This window comes from Zophobas morio, unplaced genomic scaffold (genome assembly GCF_036711695.1).
Source record: "Zophobas morio isolate AGI-343-1 ecotype UQ-CSIRO unplaced genomic scaffold, CSIRO_AGI_Zmor_V1 ptg000004l, whole genome shotgun sequence".
NCBI classification, from domain to species: domain Eukaryota; kingdom Metazoa; phylum Arthropoda; class Insecta; order Coleoptera; family Tenebrionidae; genus Zophobas; species Zophobas morio.
Genome location: NW_026972109.1, coordinates 12,868,176 through 12,891,478, shown reverse-complemented (window position 1 = coordinate 12,891,478; position 23,303 = coordinate 12,868,176). Strand labels below are relative to the sequence as shown.

Here is a 23,303-nt window from a genome sequence, read left to right as displayed (position 1 = left end):
TTTTTCCACTTTGCAATTTTCGGATTTCTTAATTACCCGATTTTCCGATTTTTTAATTTAGAATATTCCGTTTTTTCGATTTTGAATTTTGTCAGTTTTTAATATTTTGATTTTTTCAACTTTTCGTTTCTTCAGTATTTCAAAATCTTGATTTCGGATTTTCAGATTTTTCAAGGCTTTCATATTATACTTTTTCGTAATTTCATTTTTGATATTTCAGTTTTCCAATTTTGAAATTTTTTCGTTTTGTTGATTAGAAAGCTTGAGGAATGGAAAAATTGAAAAATCCAAAAACTAAAAAATTGGAAAAAATGAAAAATCGGTAAACTGAAAACAAGAGAAATTGCAAAATAGAAAAAGTGGAAAATGGAATAATTGCCATATGACGAAGTGAAGAAACGAAAAATTGAAAAATTCAAAATCTAAAAATCGATAAAAATTAATGAATCGAAAAATTGGAATGAAGAAAAAACGAATCGAAATCGAAAAATTCGAAAACTGAAAGATTCAAAAAATTATAATTATAAATAAATTATTATTATTATGTAATATTAATTAACTAGAAAAATTGTAAATCAATTATTGAAGGAACGAAAAACTGAAAAATCTAAAATTGAAAAAAAAAGAAAAATCTAAACTTGAAGCACCGAAAAATTGATTACCGAAATATTAAAAAACCCAAAAATTGAAAAAATTCAAATTAAAAAAAAGTTTAAAATTAGAACATTGATAAACCGAAAAATTGAAGAAGTGAAAAGTTGGAAAACTGAAAAATTTTAAAATAAAAACTGGAAGGGTTACAAATTGTAAAATTTAAGAAGCAAAGAAAAAGAAAAATTGGAAAATTGCAAATCGAAAAGTTGATAACAGCGAAATTGAAAAACAAAAAATTATAAAATTGGAGCATCGAAAATTCGAAAAATTGTAAAAATAAAGACAATAGAAAACCGAGACGAAAAATTGGAAATAGAAAATTGAAAACTCATAAAATTGCAAATCGAAAAGCTGCAAAATCTAGAAAGTGGAATCCAAAATTTGGAAATTCGGAAAACTGAAAAATTTTATAATGAAAACTCGATGAAATGCATATCGTAAAAATCGAAAAAGTGAAAAATTAAAAATTGAAAAATTGAAAATTCGAATAAATGAAAAACTTTAAAAATTAAATAATTGAAAAATGGAAAAATTCTAAAATCAAAAAAGTGAAAGATTTTAAAAATTATGATTATTACATATATTTAAAATGAAAACTAGAAAAATTGTAAATCACAAATTGAAGAAACAAAAAATTGAAAAATCGAGAAATTAAAAAATATAAAATTGAAAAAGAATAAGAAAGAAAATAAAAAACCAAAACGAAATATTGCAAATAAAAAATTTGAAATAATGAGAAATTGAAAAATTAAAAATTGAAAACTCGTAAAAGCTGCAAATCGAAAAACTGTAAAATCTAGAAACTGCAACATTTAAAATTTGAAAATTATGAAAATTCACAAATTTGAAAAAGAAAACTCGAAAAAATGCATATCGTAAAATTGAAGAAATAAAAATGTAGAATGTGAAAAATAAAAAAATTAAAAATTGAAAAATCAAATAAATGAAAAAGTTCTAAGTTTTGTGGTGTATCAATTAATGTTTTTAAGAGGGAGCTGAAAAATATTTTAAAAATGTAAATGGTATAATTCTGTCAATATATTATTATTGTTACAAAAACTAGTAACTGAAAAATGGTAAAATTCTAAAATCGTGAAATTGAAAAGTGAAAAATGTTAATAATAATTATTATTGGTAGGTACATATTTAAAATGAAACCTAGAAAATTGCAGAGCTTTTGATTACAAGAAACGAAAAACTGAAAAATCTAAAATAAAAAAAAAAGAAAAATAATAAATTCTAAAAGTTGAAAAATCGAAATATTTAAAACCGAAAGATTACAAATTCAAAAATTGAAAAATTTTTACATTGAAAAATAGAAAAATTATAAAATCAGTACATTGAAAACCCGACAAATTGAAAATGTAGAAAATGAAAACCCGCACAGCGAAAAATTTTGGTAATAAATGAAAAATTGAAAAATTTAAAAATCGAAAAATTAAAAATTGAAAACTCGTAAAATTGCAAAAGAAACTCCAAAATTTGGACACCCGGAAAATTGAAAAATTTAATAAAGGAAACTCGAAGAAATACATACTGTAAAATTCAAGAAACAAAAAAAAAAAAACAAAAAATTGGAAAAACTGAAATTGAAAAAGAAAAAATTTTAAAATCGGAACATTGAAGATTCGAAAAATTGTAAAAATAAGAACCGAAACCAAAAATTGCAAACCGAAAAATTGAAAAATGAAAAAATTGAAACAGTTAAAAGTTGGAAAATCGGAAAACAAAAAAATTTGAAAATGAAAACTCGAATATCGTAAAACGAAGAACAATTGCGAATCAAAAATTTGAAGAAACGAAAAATAAAAAAAGCAACTTGAAAAAACAAAAAATTCTAAAAAGGAAAATGTGAAATATCAAAAAATTATAATAATAAATAAAATAAAAAACCGAAACCAAAAATTGTAAATCAAAAAATTGAAAAATTAAAAATTGAAAACTCCAGAAATTTTAAATGGAAAAACTGAAGACACAAAAAAAAGAAAAATTGAAGAATTAAAAAATCACCACACAATTTTTATAATTTTTCAAAAAAGTGTGATATGTATTTCAGGGCACAGGGGAGTTCTGTCGAAATAACCTTCGACCAATTTTTTATTATTGTGTTCAGATCTTGTTGTCATTCCGTTGCCTATAAATAATGTTGCAAAGCTCTCCAATTTACCTTTTCCTTCTTGAGACAAGATTTCCCAGAAATAGGTCGTAAACCCTAGATAATCTAATTTAACTAATTCCTGTCATTCCATCGTACACAAACACATAATTCAGCCTTGAATTAAAACCGATATAACTGAGACATCTGCTGATTACTCCCTCCGCGTCAGTAAACCCACCCAGGCCTAAAATGATCCTTTAGATTTCACAACAAGCAGTTTCATGTTACAACAATCCGTAAAGTTTACTCGCTGACCCAAAACGATACGTTACAATTTGTAAATCACATTAAATTTCCAAGATCCTCCACTATCAACGAGGCTATAAAGGCCTAAAATGGCTCATCATTATTATGTTTACAACTGGCTCATAAATAACCATTCGACAACTCTCAAATGGACCCAGACTCCATAATAATTAATTTTTAATGAACGCAATGTTTCATGCATGAAAAGGCTCTTCGTCTCGACCACCTGAGGCCAATCCAATATTTGCTTTATATCAAAAGCAGCAATTGGCCAACGGTAAACACTTTTTGCAAATATCAAACGCATGTGACCTTTGCTGCGTGCTCCACCCTTTAAAAAATTGAATCGGTCACATTAAACGGATGTTTGAACCGTAGTTGTGAGAAATTATTAAGCGGAGTGTTGCCTTTGTCACTATGATTCCACGTCTTTGCGAAAAGGACAAAATTCCGCTCAGGACGGGCTCTGTTTGAAAGCAGGTGTGTCATTCTCGCCTTTTATGCTAATCGCTTCTAAATGTAGACTTGTTCATTCGAGCCATGATTTCACTCGAGCAATTCGTGGGGTTAATTAAACGACCTCTGTGCGACACCAGCATAAAGAGTAGAACACTAGAGTTTCAATTTAGCGATAATTGCATGTGCTGCACTCGGACCGGGAAAATATTAAATAAAGGCCTTTAGAGGTGCATATCACTCGAGAGGAATAAAGGATTCGGGTTAGCCGCAAGGCTTAAAGAGGTCTATATGATATGAATTTATGTGTTTGAAACACCTTGTGTAGAATCCGGATAATATGTTTGTCATGTATAATGGACACCAGCAGGATTTGTATTTTGGTTGAATTAACATCAAATGTTAGCAAACACTCACAGAAAAAGTAATCCCCAAACACTTTTTTTTAAGAAGATTTTACTTTCGGATCTAATTTCAGAAGGATTGTTATTTAGTTTGATTAATATATTACCATATTTTTTCTTTATACAAGCATGCATTAATTAAATGATGTCTGGGCAAGAAATGTGCAAAGTTTCGGTGTAGAGATAGTTGCACGTGCTGCATTCAAAATGTGGAAAATATTCAACGAAGGTTTCTAGAATTACATTATTCTGAAAGAACAAAGGAATTTACTTTATTCGTGGATGCCCCAAGAGATTCATTTGAATAGCTTTATTTGAAGGACGCTTTGTAACATCCTTTTTAAGTGGTTATAATCTATAATGATATTGTAATTGTACCTATATAATTGCAACTTATAATTAATTATAATTAATTTGAAGCGACCTTTCAAAATTAATAAATCATTTAATCAAAATAATACCACGGGAAAAATGTATTCTCACTACATGTTTAACTTTCACTGTTTATGTTTATACTTGGAAAGAATTTGACTATTACGCACGTAAAGATAGATAACCAGCGTCACCGGCGGTAAGTCAAAGTATGCATTTATGTTAAAAGAAAACGAAATTTGATTGATTTTGTCTCCTTTTCAGTCCGCGTACCATAGTACATATATTTATTCTTAATTCGATCCTTAAAATAATTGGTTTAATGTTATACAATAAAACACGTAGGGCTTTTTCAAAAAATTATGAAATTTAATTCTGCGAATTTTACTTTTTTTAGAGAGCTGCTGTAAGTTGAAATGTAGAGCTCTGTGTAATGCTAAAGTAAAATAAAGAAGACTCATTCATAAATTTTTTTGAGACACCCTGTATAAGCAGTTCTAAAAAATATTAATGCAATGATAAATCACAAGTACGAACTCATCATATTTTGTACATTTTAGATAGGATTTATTCGGCAAAATTTTGAGATGACGTCATCTTTTTTTGGGGGCCGGGATAAACAGAGATATTTTGATTAAAAATTTCCAGACTTACCACAACTTTGAAACGTCTGCAAGATTTAAAAGTATTCGGCTTTGCAGGTTCTGATTTAACCAATAAAATAAGTTGACTCATTCATTAATTTTTTTGAGTCATCCTGCATAAGCAATTCTAAAAATATGAATGTAGTGATAAATCTTAAGTATAGACTCAATTAGATTTAACTCTACAAAACTTGATTGATGAACTTCGTATTATGCACCTAAAGTAGATGAAGAATTAAACAATAAAAATAATAATAGTAATAATAGCAATAAACAAAATCAAAGTGGATTCATAAACCACAAGGGTAAGAGTATATTATTTTATAAAATTTAAGTCTTCAAGATTTCAGCGCATTCGGTTTTGCAAATTCAAAGGTAAATTGCGAAATGTTGATTAAAAAAAAAAACTACATGGATTCATAACCTGTAAATGCAAGTCGTTATTTTAAACAATTTAAAACCATTTACTATGTACAATTTCGAGATGATGTCATCACATTGTTAGTGGGGATGATGAGTTTGGTTAGCGTTTTACCATCTACATGATAATCATAATCATAATACAAAATTTAACAAAAAAAGGTCCGGTAATTTCCTGAACTAGAGGAAGAATTAAACAACAAAAACAATAATAATAATAAACAAAATCAAGGTAGATTCGTAAACCACAAGGATAGGAGTACATTATTTTATAAAATTTAAATATCCTTTGTAGCGCAAAATTTTGAGCTAACGTCACAAAATTGTCAGTAGGCAAGACGCCTGTCAGACGGAAACGGAAGACCTATTTTTTCGTTGTCTAGACGTCATGAAACGTCGACACCCTATTATAATACTTCCTTAGCTTTGGAAAATAAAAAGTGCTTCTTTCATTAACTTATTGAGACAGATCTGTACAAATAATTTTAAATAGTTAAAGTCAAATCACAAATCAAAGATTGTATTACACCACAAATTTCAAAGAAGATTTCCGTAACAAAATTTTTTCGAAAAGATAAAACTAACTTTATAATAACCCCAAAGGGTGTGAAAACTTTTAGATCAATCGATTTCGTGGTACCCCGACAAAAGAGCCCCCGACAAAACAGCTTTACTACAAAATAGCCAAAGATCTAAAAAGCTCAACAAAAGAGCAAAAACAGTACACACAAACTTGACCTAACCGGACCAGACCTTTTTGTTTACCCTCATGGGTACCCTCATGGGTACCAGGGATTTGGGGTTAAGCGCCCCTGGTAGTGTCAGACTTTTACCAACTGAAAACCCCTTCTCGATCACTCCCCCGGCATCGCGTTGGGATTTCTTCCCATGTTTCATGCATTTGTCGTCTTTGCTTCATTCATTTTCCTTTTTAGAACCCTTGTCGCAAACTCACTCACCACATTCCATTGCTTCTATGTCCTAACCATGTCCTCCTATTTCATCGGTGTTAATGTCTGAGCCTATTTTTAGTTTCATATTTTCCCTTTCGCTACGTCATCTTTCACGTTCTAGAAATAGATGATCTGCCGTCTCTATTTCGCTTCCACACTGACACATTGCGCTGAAAATTTTTCCTATTTTGTGGACACACTGGTGAGAATCCCCATGGCCTGTTAATAGTTATGTCAAGAAGTGGTTTGTCTTTCCATGAGTTCTATAGTACCATGGTGTCACGTCTGGTATCAGTATTCTCGTCCATCTTTCTTTACTTTACCTCTTCACTGTCTCACGTCTCTCTTCCTCTACCGATTTTTTCTCCTCCTTAGCTCTTCTTATCCTTTCTTCTATTATCAATTATCAGTTCCATTGGGGGCATCCCCGCTACCACTAGCAGCGCATCAGTAGATGTAGTCCGATATCCGGCAGACCCTCAAGGCCATCCTTCTCTGTAATCTCCTCAATCTGTCCGCGTTTCTTTTTATTTCAATTGTCTTCGCCCAGATTGGGGCTGCGTATAGGACAATTCTAGGTATTTTGCTCTTTCTATAGTGTGTATTTCTTCATCTCTTATCCGTATTATCGCCTCTGTCATCTTTCGTTGTCCTTCAAGAATCACCGCCTTTTGTCTTTTCGGTCGCCAAATCTAGTCTCGCTTTGTCCAACCCTTTCTTGATTATCTGTGCAGTTTTATTGGTCTGTCTTTCGCTACCACCACTAGCGGCAAGTCATCTGCATATTATTGTCACCCCTTCCGGCATATCCAATTTCAGGACCTCATCATATAGAATCGTCCATAGTACTGGTCCTAAAACGGACTCATGTGGCAGTCCAGCTGCTATTTCCATCCATTGGCCATCGACACTTAGCCATATATCTGAGAGGTCGCTTTGCACCACACTCGTCAATTCCACCGTTATTTGTCTGCTTTTAATTTCTCTGATGATGCCATTCCACTTGGCGCTATTAAAAGCATTTTTGACATCCAGGATCACCAGTAGGTTAGGTTCTTGTATCGGTATGCTCCTTTCCTCGCCACCTCCACTTGTTTTAGGACCTTCTCCATGGCATTCTCTGTTGACCTACCTGGTATGAATCCGTACTGGTTGTCACTGATGGCTCGCTTTTCCTCTATTTCCTTTCTTAGCCTTGCGACTATGACCCATTGTGTCCAACTTACACAGGGGTGTATATCCATTGATCTCTGTTGTTCATTCTTTAATTTTCGGGACTACTATTTATTGTCCCGTCCCCTGCTCTCGTTTTTTGTAGCACTGCGGTCATTTTGCCGCCGTCTCTTCCAGGTGGACTCCTGGAAGTCAACCGGACCAGACCTGACCTGAGATGACTTGACCTGACCTGATCTTTTTTTTTTAACCGAGTTAATCCCTATGGGGTGCACTACCTTGGCGTTAAGCGCCAGGTAACATTTACCGCCTATGATATGTGGCTCGGCTGATCTTCTGCCTGGGGGATCCACACTCCGTCCCTTAGCCTCCAACCTATCGGTACCACCCTATGGCATTTCTTCGATGGGCAGTGGTATCTTCCTATCTCAGTTCCCAGTTCCATTTTTGTCCATCCCCCTTCCCGCCTTTTCTCTTATTTCCTCCTCCTCAAGGTCCTTTATTACTTCCTATACATAACCGGTTATTTTTTTTCCAGTTCTCGTTGTTTTTTTTATTATTGTATCCGGCGTCATAGGCGCCCCTAGCTCTTCCTCCACACCTCTGGCTTCCCTTCATTTTTTTCGCATAAGAATATCGCGTGCTCCGCCTTGCCTATTTTTTCTTTATATTTACCAAACGCCTCCTGTCCTGACAAAAACTGTGTTAACCTAAATGTGATTTCCCCGTCTTTTCTATTGATCCATTGCCTAACGTCAGGAATTAATTTCTTGGTCCACTTCGCCTTTCCCGTTTCTTGTTCCCATTTCTTGTGCCATTTAGCTAACTGATATTTCCTTTCTTCGTTCTTGTTCATTCAATATCTATATCTATCAATTCTTTCTTCCCCCCAACATTTTATTGGCATCATTCCAGCAATTACATATAGTGCCTCCGTCGATACCGACCTGTAGGCCATACTTATTCGGATCAGTATCTTTCTTATGGTTTTTTCCACCTTCTCGTTGTCGCTCTTAATTACAATTGCTTTCCGCCATACCTCTGCTCCGTATGGTATAATCGAGATGCCTGCCATTCCCATAATCGTTCTTTTCTTACTTCCGGTGCCTCCTATATTAGGCATAAGTCTTCCCAACGCCCCTATGAGATTGTCTGTTTTCCCAAACGTCTTCCATAGATGCTCTTTATCGATTCTTTTATTCTTATTTCTTTCCCTTTTATTCGGATTTTGACCGGCTCTTCCTGCCCATTCTCCCCCTAATCACTATAGCTTCAGATTTATCGGGAGCTATTTCCAGTCTCATTTATTCCATTTTCTCATTGATTCTCGACAACTGCTAGCTCACTTCCCTTTCTACTTTGTTCATTTCCTTATCTGCCGCTATTAATACCAGATCATAGTGATGATCTGGATGTTATTTTTCTTACGGAAACGTGGGCTAGTGATGATATACTAAACTCTGAATTGTTTCCAGTTGATTATCAAGTTTTTAGGTGTGATCGTAGCTCAGGTGTCGGTGGGTGTGTTATGATTGGGGTAAAATCGAGGTTTGGTTTGAAGTTAATGGAATTTGAAATTGATAATTTTTTGAATGATTACAAAGTTGATGTTATTTATTTAAGATTGCATTTTAGAGGACTAAATTTCATAGTTATTGTAACTTATATTCCTCCATCTACCCCATCCTGGGTATATGAGCATCTAATTCATAAGCTAGAATTAACTGATTTGTTTAATGATACGTTCATTTTTGATAACAAATTTTATTAGATCTGTTGGTGCTGTACAAATTAATGAGGTAAAGAATGTTAATAACAGATGTTTAGACTTGATTTTCTGCTCTAAAGATGTAGCATATAGTTTAGGCCACTCAGAAATTACCTTAGTACAAGAAGACTCTCATCATCCTGCATTGTTATTTGATGTTCAATTTCCATCTGAGAGATTTAAACCTTTTGTAGTATCTAATTCTACATCATATAATTTTAAGAGATGTAATTTTAATGAATTGTATAGTCTTATTCTTAGTACTGATTGGTCTCCGGTTTTGAAATGTAATAATGTTGATAGTGCATGTACACATTTTTATGCCATATTGAATTCTTATTTAAATCTAACTGTACCAGTTGTCTGTAAACGTAAATGTTCATTTCCTGTTTGGTTTTCTTCAAAAACTAGGCGACTCATAAGAGTTAAGAAACATTACTTAAAAATGTGGAGGTCAACCAAGTCTAATGTTTATTGTGTTAAATTTAAGAATTATTGCAAACTTGTAAAATCGAGTATTAAGACTGATCATGTTAATTATCTTGCAATGGTATCTAACTGTATTCGAGATGATCCTAAAAAACTGTGGTCGTTTATAAACAGTCTCAAGGGGCAAACGCGTATTCCAGGTTCTATGTTAAACATCAAGGGTGATGTTATTGATACTCCCCAGGATATTACCGATGCATTTATGTCGCATTTTGAGTCTGTGTATGAAAGAAAATCTGCTGTAAATTCTACATGTGAGCTGCTACCTAATTCTAATGTTAATATCTGCATAGTAAAGGAATTCAGTGATACTGAGGTGTTAGCAGCACTTTGCAATTTAAAGAACAATTGTACTGCAGGACCTGATCTAGTACCATCTTTCGTTGTAAGAGACTGTATAAATGTGCTTGTAAAGCCGCTTTTACATATATACAATTTGATGCTAAAAACAAAAATCTTTCCGGAGTGTTAGAAAATATCACGTATAACACCTGTTTTTAAATCTGGCAGGAAAAGTGAAGTAAATCACTATCGTCCGATTTCGATTATCAATAACTTTGCAAAAGCTTTTGAATCGTTGCTTTACAAACCTATTTCCTTCCATATGGTTCATCAACTGTCGTCCAAACAACACGGAGTTGTCAAAGGAAAATCTACTGTTACTAATCTTTGTTCTTTTACGGATTATGCATCACATGCCCTTGACAACCGTTTACAGGTAGATACAATTTACTGTGACTTCTCTAAGGCTTTTGATGCGATACAACATTCTTTGCTTTTACATAAGCTACATGTCTTTGGTTTGTCTGCTGATTTGATTGAGCTTGTTCGTTCCTACTTGCAGGGTAGGAAAAACTATGTTGAATATCAGTGTCAAGTCTCGAATATATGAACCTCCGACTGGAGTTCCACAGGGGTCAATGCTTGGTCCCTTGTTGTTTTGTGTTTTTATTGATGATGTTGTGCAGAGTCTTTCTTCTTCTAATTATTTACTTTATGCGGACGATTTAAAAATATATCGAACTATTGAATCGGCAATAGATTGTGAGTTACTTCAAACTGACTTTAACATGCTTTATCAGTGGTGTACTGCTAACAGTTTGGTACTAAATAAAGACAAATGTAGGGTCATGACTTTCTCAAGGAAACAGGATACCACTGTTTACCAATAGGCAATTAATCAAAAAGCATTGAAACGTTGTGACATGTTCAAAGATCTTGGTGTCATATTTGATTCCAAATTAACATTTAACAGTCATGTCGAAACGTTGTGCAAAGGGTGTTACAGTATTTTAGGCTTTCTTGCCAGAAATACACTTGATCTCAATAATCAAGCACTTGTCAGTTTCAATAATGCTTACATTCGTAGCAAATTGGAGTATTGTTCTGTTGTTTGGAATCCATGCTATAAGAAATATGCTGATATGGTTGAAAGAGTACAACGCAAATACCTAAAAATCTTATATTATAGGAGGCATAGAAGCTTCGTTGAACATGGTTATCCTTATGATTTGTTATTGAATGAGTTTTCGTATGTATCTTTAAGCAATCGTAGGATTATGCATGAAATTTATTTCTTGTAAAATTAATTAGATATGTAATTTCTGATGAGTACTTATTGGCATCAGTTAATTTACTAGTCCCAAGAATAAACAGTACGATCAGGGACACATTTTATTTATCTGCAGCGAGTACGAACCATTATGCGCAGTCACCTATATTGTCTATGTGTAGAAGTACAAATAATTTATGTTCAGATGTTGACATTTTCACCATTAATTTAGGCAGACTAAAATCGGTCACTACAAATAATTTTAGATGATTTGTTGAAGAGTTCATTATTTAGGAATCAATTTTATAATTTATATTTTATTTATGTATTTTTGGTTTATTGTGGAATACAACATTTATCCTGTAATTGTGTAGTGTAAAGCTACTGTTGGATAAATAAATATTATTATTATTATTATCATCGGCATATGCGATGATCGTTGAATTTGGGCCCATGTGCCTTCGCAATATACTATCATAAACGATGTTCCATATAAATGGTCCCATTGTCGATCTTTGGGGTACTCCGCAACTTATCCCAATCTTCTGTCCGTAATTCCCTGTTATGTGTCTGTTCGTAAAATAATAATCCACGATTATTCATTTTAAATAACCCGAACTATCCCAATGTTCCATCTCTTTTTTAATTGCGGTCCATGCCACGGTGTTAAATGCATTTTTGACGTCTAGCGCCATCACCACACATTTTTCCTTGGTTTGCCTTGAGTCGCCTATGGTCATCCCAATTAGCTGCATCTCTTTGGCCTCTATGGTAGATTTCTCTACTATGAAACCATACTGGGTACCTGACAGACCACCTTTCAGGGCTAGATGCTGTTTAATTCTTTTCGCCAATAGGCGTTCGTAGATTTTTCGCGCCACATCTAGGAGACTAATGGGTATAAAGTAACTGGACGAGTTTCCCTGCTTCTCCGGTTCGGAAAACACTTCTTCTTTACCAGACAATTGTACATGCTCAGGACCTATTGCGGGCAGGTTTGCCACACGTCTTCCCATATTTCGGCCGTCAGTCCGTCTATGCCGAGCGCCTTCCTCTTCTTCATCCCGTAGGAAGCTTCTTTCAGTTCTTCCAACTCGAAAGGTGGGGTTTCCGCGTCTATTATTTCCTCCCATCTAATGTCCTCCCCCTTGGGAAAAAGTGCTACTAGTACCTCGTTCTCGGTTCTTTTTCCAACTTCTCTATGGGGTTAGTTTTAACTGCTTTATGACAATTTCGTACCCTCTCCCCCATTGGTCTTCTTCCAGCTGATTTATTACCTGCGTCCATTTTTCTCTCTTGGATCTCAGTATATCTATTTTTAACTTTTTCCTTGTTCTCTCTTTGTAGGTACTCTTTACCCGCCATCCGAAGCTCTTCACCGTATTCCGTCTTCATCTGTTTACCTCGCGCTTCATTTTACTTTTTTTTTACTCTTTAAACATTGTTTCCGCAATTCGGTCACTTTCTCACCAATACACCGGTCGTTTTGTGGTTCTATTCTCTCTTCCTTATTTTCCCTGTTATTTCTTCTACTTTGACCTGACCTAACCTGACCTGACCTGACTTGTCTTGATTTGACTTGCCCTCTCTATTGTCCCAAATAAACAAATTTTATACATTTCCATGAATAAATAAAAACCAAAAGATACATATCCTTAAAACAGTAGTACCTAGTAGTATTTTGTGAAACAAAAATTTTTTGATTTACAACAGTTTCATAGCGGGCTATTTTGTCGGAACTGTTTTGTCGGGAGCTATTTTATCTCGTCTTGGGGCTGTTTTAGCGGGGCTATTTTATCCGGGCTTTTCAACAGGTCTATTTTGATGAGTCACGAATTTCGTGGTTTCTAAGTTAAATTGTAAAATGTAGGATTTTGATTTGTTTTCCAAAAAACTCACGCAAAATACACCAAAAGTTTCACAATAGTGTATCCGTTTTTTTAAGTCGATAGATGACAAGCGATAGACAGATGGAAATGGGGGACCTACTTTTTCATATTCTAGAAGCTAGAGAACATCGGGAAGTAAAAACAATCTCAATAGTCTTCATCGTATAGCAGAGATATTGTGTACGAATATATAATTTAATATCTTGATCTATGTGATCGCGTAGTATGAAAATACAAAAAGCGTCGAATTTTTAAAAATGTTAAAAAGCTAACCTGAATTTTATGCGTTCATCTCTGCTAAAAATTTGGATACATCATCTTTCTTCAAATATGTGGTGTGGTTTGCTTCTACGACATTAGCTTCTTTGAAACTCTATTAAAATACCAATATTGGTTAAGAAAATGCAGATTTAACACATATTTATGAATCATGAACATGATAATTACGTTGTGCTCATCCAACTCAATAAATTTAATTAAGTTACTGACGTCAGTACAAAAAATCATTAAGCCAACCGGTGTTTAGTAGGGTTCAAAGATCAAAACTAGATAGAGACTAGTTTTGATCTTCACTTTGCGAGCTTTCCGATACTTCTTAGATCACCTAATCCAAATTTATAATCTCTGTATAAATGAATAAATCATGTCCGTGTAGCGCTTCATAATACACCAGCACTGAATAAGTAATAATTTACCTAAACACAAACTGAATTTTCCCACTTACCACACAGTCAAGCTCAAGCACGCAAAATCGACTATCCTTCACAAGCAGAACAATGAATAATTTTTGGCAAAATTAAAGCCCGACCTCTAAGCCGCTGTAATTACAACAGAGCCTCTAAACGCATCATTCTAATGATGATACTATTCTCATTTCCTGCCATTAATCTCAACTTTTACCAGAAGCCCTTTTGAAAATTTACGAATTTGGTCATTAACGGCTATTATCTTTCTTCCACTAATCGGCCGCACAGTTGTGTTATAAAAAGGAGAAATATGGACCGGAGCGGGTAATGCGGTCAAACGCATGCATCCAAAAGCTAATTATTTACTAAGAAAAAATAAGTGTACAAATTAAAATATTAAGATACAACAAGTTTCCCCCTCGGGACATCCTTTACGACCACGATCTAAAAACTTGGGACACCGATCGCGACAGACTTCTTGACTCTGATAACAATTTAGCTCACTTTCAGGGACTGCAAAGATATTTTTATTTGGTGTTTTATTTAAATTTGAGTCACTTACAGTCGGTACAACAAACAGCGCCATCTTTCTTCTGCATAGGGCACTGGTTTTTGTGCGGGAGAGGCACCGAATGAGGACACTCCGACTCCAAAACGCAAGCTCCCGTGATGTTTGCACAATTTTCCTCCATATAGAAATTCGATTCTGTATGAAAACAAATTTTGATTGTGTATAAATAAATACGGTTCAAGCAAAACAATTACGAAATAAAGGTTTTACAACTTACCAATGGCAAAGGAGCCGTTTATTACTGTTAGTACGAAAGGCAAAACAAACACGAGATGCATCTTTTGTGGTTTCAGTTCACGTACAGTTACGGGAATGATGGTTCTTGAAAAATGTATAAGATATGCCGGTGGTATTCCCACTCTGGTTTTATTTTGTACGTGTGACGACCTTATCAGGTTCCACTGCGATAATTTCTTTGTTGGGTTTATGTGATTAAATATTGCTGTCGATTGAAATTGACCCCTGAGATACGAGTATAAAAAAAATAAATAAAATATTTTGTTGGATGCAGTGTACAAATTCATAAAAATGAATTTTAAATCTAAAGAAAACACGCAGCAATAACGACCGACCTTCGCATTTTAATGTTAAATTAAACGATGGTTTTTATTACGATGCAAAAAGTATTAATACGTTTTCTCATTAGTAAACATAAAAGATAAAATAAACTACCTCAGAAAACACAGTTACATTTGCAGCAATGTTATTATATTAATGCAAGTTAACTGTGCCTACGAACTTATTTTACATTCTTACGTCGCATATTGCGCACATCTGCGTTCCTGTTGCCGTGTAATGCAATCAACATGGTACGAGTTTTGGTACATACTAAGTGCATACTGACTGTCATACTGGTAACATTCACATTGTTTTAGACTAGAGACGTGCTTGCTCACATCGTCATAACTAAAGACAAGATTTTAGGCTAAAAAAAAAAAAACAAAATAGGCCCTAAAATGGGCTATAAAACGGGGGATTTAGAAAAATGGCAAAATAGACGCTTTAGACAAGTTTTATCGACATTGTGGAGTCAAAAAAAAACCCTAAAATGTTTCACTTAATTTAGAAATACACAACAAAATCATGCCTAGTAATAAATGACCCTTTTTTAAATCTTCATAATGATCGCAATAAAATATTGTCGCTGCAATCGATGAACCCCATCTTGTCAGAACAGGTTCTGGAGGCAATATACAATCCGGTAAGGCTTTCCGGAAAGCTTGAATCCTCAAATGGCCCTTAACAAATGCTTTCTTTACGGTGACATCTTCACATATTGAAAATCTGTAATTTTCCAGAGGTGCCCGAATCCAAATTTTATATACCTACTCTTAAATGAAGTAAAATTTCGGCTGTTCAAGTGCCAGTTTAAATTTTTCCCGTACTGGTTCTGCAGGACTTCTTCTCAAATTACTTCAAAAATAAACTACAAGGGATCCCCGAGATTCTTTCAAAATTTTTCAACACTAGAATAAGAAATTCCCAAGAATACTTGGGAATTCCTTACTACTTCAAAAACAAAACAAAAGGGTGCCAGAGATTCTTTCAAAATACTTCAAAAACAAGATCCACAAAAGGTCCGCGAGATTATTTTAAACTACGTCAAAAATAAAACTCAAGGGCTCCCCGACATCATTTCAAATTATTTCAAGGGCAAGACAGAAGTGGCTCCCATGATTCTATAAATTGCTTAAAAAAACAATACACAAAAGATCACCGAGATTTTTTCAAATTACTTCAAAGACAGGACAAGAATTTCTCTTCATTTTCTTTTATTAACTGATACGGTAATTATTATCATTTTACGATCAATTTTATCAAAAAAATAAATATATTTACAGGCCGGAGGCCCAGTTACATTATATTGCATGACAAAATTACTTTCAGGCATTTCATCTCATTTTTTACAATTTAAATCTAGAATTTTAAAACTTCATTTAGTTTAAACATTTATTTTATATAGAGTGGAAATATTTTTCGAAGAACACCCTAGTAAACCGACTTAGTGGACATAGAGTCTGTCCACTTGTGAATTTAGGGGGAGAAAACTACGGCGTAATTCCTACTCTTTTGGCAAAGTTGTTTAAAATATACAAAGAATTATGGGATATAAATCTCGACAAGTTAATTCGAAAAACACAGCCTGTTGAGAGACTAGATTTTCGAAATCTTCGTTTTCAAAACAAAATTCTCTTAAATCCCAGAAATTGCCATATTTGTTTTCATCTCGGCGATTTTGGAAAAATGGTTAGAATTTTTGAAGAAATGAAGTCGAAAATAAATTTTTTAAGTCGGACTCCATAAGTACCTTTCTTTAGGTAATTTTCGAAAGTGTTTTGAAAAAGGTCAAAATTTTCAAAAGCGGTGTGTAGGTAAGCGAAGAAAAATGTTGCTTCTCCGGTGGAAATCGAACCAGACGTTTACCGCTTGCCGGGCAGGTGCCCTTACCACTAAACTACGGACCAACATGTTATTGTGGGACCACAGGTGTATTGAAAATTTGAGCTTTTCGCAAACTTCTCTAAATATACACAAAAAAAATCTGGGATATAAATCTCGACAAGTTAATTCGAAAAATAGCCTATTGATGTGTCCATACTAAGATTTTCGAAATTTTCGTTTCCAAAATTAGATTATCAAAAGATCGAAAAATTCACCATATTTTGTTTTGGTGATTTTGAAGAAGTGCCTTGAATTATAATTTCACTGACTACTTCTTCGTAGAGCAGTGACCAATTCATTAGAGTATTTCATCATACACGGAGGCTAGAAATTAAGTCTTACCTCATGAGTTCAACAACAGTTAAGATTAAATCAAAGAACCTCCGACGTACTGATTTTTTTCGAACCCTGAAAACGGTTTTTGTTGTTCTAAAAAATATCTTTACACAAAAGTTGTTCGTTGTCAGAAGTTTTCCATTACATACAATGATAATGACAACATTTAAGTGGGATTTTAGACATGTTTTAAGTTTCTTGTTGTCGAAATAAGTGCACACATAGTAAAAAAATAAAGGCAAAATGTAGCCCCGCCCACCCGCCCTATCTCAATTGTGATGATCTTTTTTATTCGTCGTAAACCAAGAAGGCGGAGCTTAACTGCAAAATCCTTATTTCTCTACGAGAAATTAAAAACATGTTTTTGAGTATCGTGTTGTTCAAAGAATGCTATGTATATTAAGAAAAAAATAAAGCCAAAGATTAGGCCCCACCCATACCCGCCCCTATCTCAATTCTCAATTGTGATGAATTTTCTATTCGTTGTCACATCGAGGGGACGGGCTTAATTGCGAGATCCATATTTATCTACAAAAATTTACCATTTGAAACATGTTTTAAGTTTCTTGTCCTGAAAAGATGACTACGTATATTAAGAAAAAAGGCAAAATATAAGCACCGCCCACCCGCCCTATTGTGATGATTTTTTTAAATCGTCGAGAGCCAAAGGAGCTGGACTTGGGGAAGGCATAATGGGCCCAAAGAGGAGGCCTAAGTGCTGGTACAGTCAGCCCCCATAAATTAAGAATCCAGAATCCAGAGCCAAAGGAGCGGAATTTCATTAAAAATCCTCATTATTTCTCTACAAGAAATTACCATGTAGGACATGTTTTTCAGTATCGTGTTTTTCAAAGAATACTATGTACATATATTAAGAAAAAATTAATGCCAAAGATTAATCCCCACCCATACCTGCCCTGATCTAAAGAGTAATGAAGTTTTCATCCGTTGGTAGACCTAGGGGGGGAGCCTAATTCCAAATCCATATTTCCTTATAAAAATTTACCATTTTAAACATGTTTCAAGTTTCTAAGAATAAAAAAATCATCACAATTAAGAGGGCGTGGGTGGGCGGGGTTTATATTTTGCCTTTTTTGCTGAAAGTACATAGTATTTTTTGAACAACGCAAAAACATGTTTTTAATTTCTTGTAAAGAAATAATTATTTTGCAGTTAAGCTCCGCCCCCTTGGTTCACAGCGAATAAAAAAAATCGTCACAATTGAGACAGGGCGGCTAAATTTTGCGTTTTTGTTTTAATATATGTAAACTTCTTTTCACAACATGAAACTTAAAACATGTTTCAAATGGAAAATTTGTATAAGGAAATATAGATTTTCCAATTAGGCTCCGCCCCATAATTTCAATATTTCCTTGCAAAAATGTACCATTTTGACCATGTTCTAAGTCTCTTGTTGTGAAAAGATGGCTATCTATATTAAGAAAAAAAAGGGCAAAATATAAGCCCCACCCACCCGCCCTATCTCAATTCTGATGATTTTTTTTATTCATCGTAAGCTGAGGGCGGAGCTTAATTGTAAAATCATTATTTTTCTACGAGAAATTACGGTGTGAAATATGTTCTTAAGTAAGTAATCGTATTATACAAAGAAAATTTACCTATTAATCAAAAAAGAAAACCAAAAGAGAAGCCCCACCCATCCATCTCCATCTCAACCGTTATCAATTTTTCATTCATGTTAAGACCGAGGGGCGGAGCATAGATGAAAAATCCATATATTTTCGTCTACAAATTTACCATTTTAAACATTTTTTAAGTTTTTTGTTGTAAAAAGATGATTAAGAAAAAAAGACAAAATGTAAGCCTCGACCTATCTCAATGATGATGATATTTTTATTCGTCGTGGGCGGAGCTTAATTGTAAAATCCTTATTTCTCTACAAGAAATAAACATGTTTTTGAGTATCGCGTAGTATATTAAGGAACTAACAAGCCAAAAATTAAGCCCCACCCATATTCATCCCAACTTTAGGAGATTTTCCTTTAAGCTGGCAGCACTGCACACTACCACAATTTGATTGGTTGAAAATCCAACGTCAGCAGCAACGTAACGGTGAAAGTTAAAAGTTGGTCATTTCGAACGTTACCCCAACGCAGTTCGCCTTTTTCTACTTGAAAAACATTTTTGTTTTTCGTCATCCCCTTAACTTGTCTTTTAAAGATTTTGGGCATTTTTAAAAACGGCACAAAATACTAGATGATGAAGAATTTTTAAAACCCTTTTACAATTTTGAACTTCACTTTACAAACACCAAGAGGAACTAATTGATACAGGAAGGGAACTCGAAAAGGAAGTTGTAGGAGGGCTTGGTGTATTTAACACATCAAAGTTGTTCTTAGAAAAGCAAGAGACAACTTGCGTCGGGATTTGTAAATGGGTATTTTAATTATTTTAAAATCTACCGACGTACTTAGCTGTGCAATAAAATTTGTTCTTTGATGGTTATTTAGGTACGCAAGAAATAGATTTGGATTATTGAATTTTTGGCATTTTGCTAATGGAATTCCCCCGACCTTTCCTCCCAAAATTCAGGTTGGATTATTTTTTTTATAGTACCGGAAATATATACATATATAAAATAATAGAGTTCAAATAAAAGGATTATCTCAGACATAATACATTTATATAAAACTTTCATCCATTTGCCTGACGAAATAAATTTTAAATGTTTTTTATTTCAAGAACCGTAATGCACATTTTTTTAATTGAACAATGATCAAACACTAAACGTTAATTAACAAATACATCCATTTAAGATCAACATTATATTCGAGAGTTTGTAATTTAAACCCGGCAAGGGAAGTCTCCTTCCGCACAAAATTTTTTCCTTGTTTGCAAATTTTCCCCGACCGTTGTTAACCCTCCCATTCCTCCATTTCTCGCTTATGTAAAAACCCCAAAACTTGCGATGCTGCTCGTGATCTTCCCCAGTTAACAAATAACCCTGCGGTGTCCAATCCAACGTCCCGGAAATATCGCCCAGAGGTCACAACGTTATCTCGTAATAGCCTATGAGCCGATTCCGGACATATCCTATAATTTCAAGCTCGTTATTTTTGTTCCAGCGACAGTAACAGACTCTTGTATCTGTTATTCAGTTGCATGCCTTGCTGAACTTGAGCAATCAGCTAATTGTCTTCAGGATGCATCTCCTCAAGAAATTAAGACTAACGACTTATTTTCCTCGAGATTTATACGCGGGAACAAAGTTCGGAGGTTGTTTGAAGTGTTCGTTTAAACAATGGAGTAATTAGCTGCTTTTAACAAGGACTTTGCCCTAAATACGGCAATTTATCATCAGCCACGTGTCAAAACATCTTGACAACGTACGCAGGTTTTTGCGCGACTTGTACAGGGGCCGACAAAATTAATGTTTGTTCGGTTTTGTAAAAATGGAAGTTTTTCAGCGAAATCGATACAAGGAAGAAAAACGTGCTGCGAGGAAGGATGGAGTTTTTTTGTAAATTTCTTGCAGTAGGTTCTTGTGTGCACTTCTCACCCCGTGGACGACGCTGTATTCTTAAATTAGATTGTAAAGGGTGTTTTCTTCTACAGTGAGACATCTCATCTGACTATTTTTGATACGAGTTTCCATAAAACGAGATGAAAGTATGCACTCTAATTGGATGACCCAGACGAACACTTTAATCAGATTCATATGCAAATTCGTAAAATTTATGCTTGCAGTGGTGTAATTTTTATTTGAAAAGCTCGAGAGCTTTATTCAGTTTGTAATAATACACGTGTGATGTATCGTTTGCCGCACTTACGTGTTCTCGAGAGCATTTCATGATAGGAAAATTTAATGTACTTTGCTCGTACCCACTTAATGCTAAATTTTTAACGTTCTTGTTGTATAATGGAACATCGCCAAGAGTATATTAATCGCAGCCAATTTTTTCTAATATGCTTATACACTCTCCCGGTTTTTTGTAGAAGCTCTTGGAACCACTGAACTCTATTTACAAAAACGAAACCCAAGAAAAATATAAGTGAACACTCGACGACGGACTAAGACATAAAATTTTACAGGTTTATTTACCCTCAATCAACCGGAGAACATTGTGCAAAGCTCCCATACGAAACGAAAGCTCCATTTCAGGTGCTCTTACTACATTTTTGATTTGGCTTTTGTCCAATATTTCATTGAAATGGTATTGTTCTGCACAGTACGTGAGGAATTTCAAATGTATTCATTTCGAGAATTAAATTTAATCAGTCCCCTTATTAATAAATCAAAACAGATCAAGTTACTGATTCTTGCTGAACGTTTCGTAGCTCCTTCTATATGAAAAAGTAGGACTTTCGTTTTCGTCTCACTACAATTTACTTGAATTCAGTGACAGTTATATTCTTATTACGTCATACAAGAAAGCATGAACGTAAACTATCCACACTTTTTTTTTTCAAAATCCGCTTGAAATATGCCCCCAGTTCCATCCCATCCTAGATTGCTATCAATTCTAAAAGCCCTGAAATTAATCTGGATTTGCAGAAATGCTGCGGAATCCGGGGTGAGGAGGTGATGCTTTATCTTGTAAATGAGGCTTCCGTTGCATTGTTGCCGTAATTTAAACTAATTTAGCGGCCGTGGCACTTCGGCAACTTTCGCCGGAGAGGGGAGTCCCCGGAGACGAGCTGTTCATCCACATGCGTAACGACGTTCGACAAGAAGTGATATGTTTGCCTTGTCGCATTACCGGTTTCGACGTCAATAGTAATTTTGTTTTTCCCCACAGCTGTAAACTTAGCCCGTTCGATAAACATCCGATCAAGGGACGTGACGTGGGATTTTTCACTAGTGTGCTGAATTAAAGAGATTTGCGTTCGACGCTTCTTCACGATTAAAATAGCATGTGACAAATATTGGACCGTGTTGTTATTCGAACACTGGGAGTCTTGGTGAAAATCGAAAATGAAAGTAATGGCGGAAATGAAAATATTTTCTGATAGATTGGTTGCTCGGCTGCAGCGGGTTGCAAATAAAGGGAGTGGAGGCAAAGTGACAATGATAATCTCTACCATTTTTTCCTTTCGTTACTTTTTCCCTATTTAGGTAAAGTGTAGATTAAACAAAAACAAAAATGAATATAGTTGACCGTCACATTTTTTACTTTCTATTGAAGTGCAAGATTTATGTGTTTGGTTACAACAGCTAGAACACCGCATAAAAATCGTTTACTTCATACTGTAAATTTTTTTCAAATAAAATGAGATATTCTTTACTAGTAGGCTTATTTCAAGTTTTATGTTACTGCCTTTTTATGAATATTCGATGTTCTAACATTTTTTCCGTTCATTTTCTACCCAAGCTTCTGTCCGTAGCTTGAACCCAGAGCCACATGGAAACCTACTTCGTGAAACCCGAAATAAATAGTCATGTTTTTAGCAAGCTTTTGGAGCTCAGTTTCAGGCTCCTTAAAATTCCGGTCCTCGCATAGTTGCGTATTTTGCGTCCCTTTTAATTTGGTGTAACAACAATTAAAAAAATGCAAACAGTGCGAAGAGTTTTAGATAAAAACTGTATGAACAATGTTATCTGCCTAGTTTTCCAAGACCATTAATATTTTTCTTTCGCGATATAAATCCAATGGTGAGACGCAAGGGTTCATCGCACACGCTGAACCAATTTCTCAATTGGCGTTTGCATTAGACGAATTACGCTAGCGGTGAATCCGAGATTGATGATCCATTAAAACGGATTTCCACAATATAGGGATATGTTTCTAATGGTAAGACATACGTCGATCCATAATTTCTCAATTATGTATATTCTAGGCTAATAAGACTGATTTCGTTCTTTAAGTAGGATTCTTTTCTCTCCACGTTTGTTTATTTTCCTCTTCATACGTTGTCTTTTTTCTGGCTTCTTATGACGTAGACGACGTCAAGACATTAATCTGTAGTCATATTTTATATAGGCGCAAAATTGAGTAAAACGTTAAATGTAACAACGATTATTGAACATACAGAAGTTTCTGGGTGACGTCGCGGTTTTTTATGTGTACAGTTGAGTCTTGCATTTTGAGTACCTATTGTCTTTGGTGACACGTGGAGAGCTCGTTATTG

At 34.4% G+C, this 23,303-nt stretch overlaps 2 protein-coding genes across 2 annotated transcripts in view; one reads left to right on the top strand and one right to left on the bottom strand.

The window, feature by feature from the left end:
• Positions 1-23,303, top strand: part of LOC135136009 (uncharacterized) — a 147,620-nt gene that overhangs the window by 31,516 nt on the left and 92,801 nt on the right. The window lies entirely within an intron of this gene.
• LOC135135139 (uncharacterized) lies at positions 14,211-14,811 on the bottom strand. The gene is made up of 3 exons (XM_064064139.1): positions 14,653-14,811; positions 14,427-14,570; positions 14,211-14,377 (listed from the first exon to the last, which is right to left on the bottom strand). Exons 1-3 carry the CDS (start codon positions 14,711-14,713, stop codon positions 14,253-14,255), a joined length of 330 nt encoding a protein of 109 aa, XP_063920209.1. The 5' UTR covers positions 14,714-14,811; the 3' UTR covers positions 14,211-14,252.

What these genes read in the sequence shown, in the direction of transcription:
- LOC135135139 (XM_064064139.1), bottom strand. Translation starts at nt 14,713, where the DNA reads ATGCATCTCGTGTTTGTTTTGCCTTTCGTACTAACAGTAATAAACGGC. An exon ending in AAACGGCTCCTTTGCCATTG is followed by an intron (nt 14,571 to 14,652) that starts GTAAGTTGTAAA and finishes GTTTTCATACAG; the next exon opens with AATCGAATTTCTATATGGAG. An exon ending in CGCTGTTTGTTGTACCGACT is followed by an intron (nt 14,378 to 14,426) that starts GTAAGTGACTCA and finishes ATATCTTTGCAG; the next exon opens with TCCCTGAAAGTGAGCTAAAT.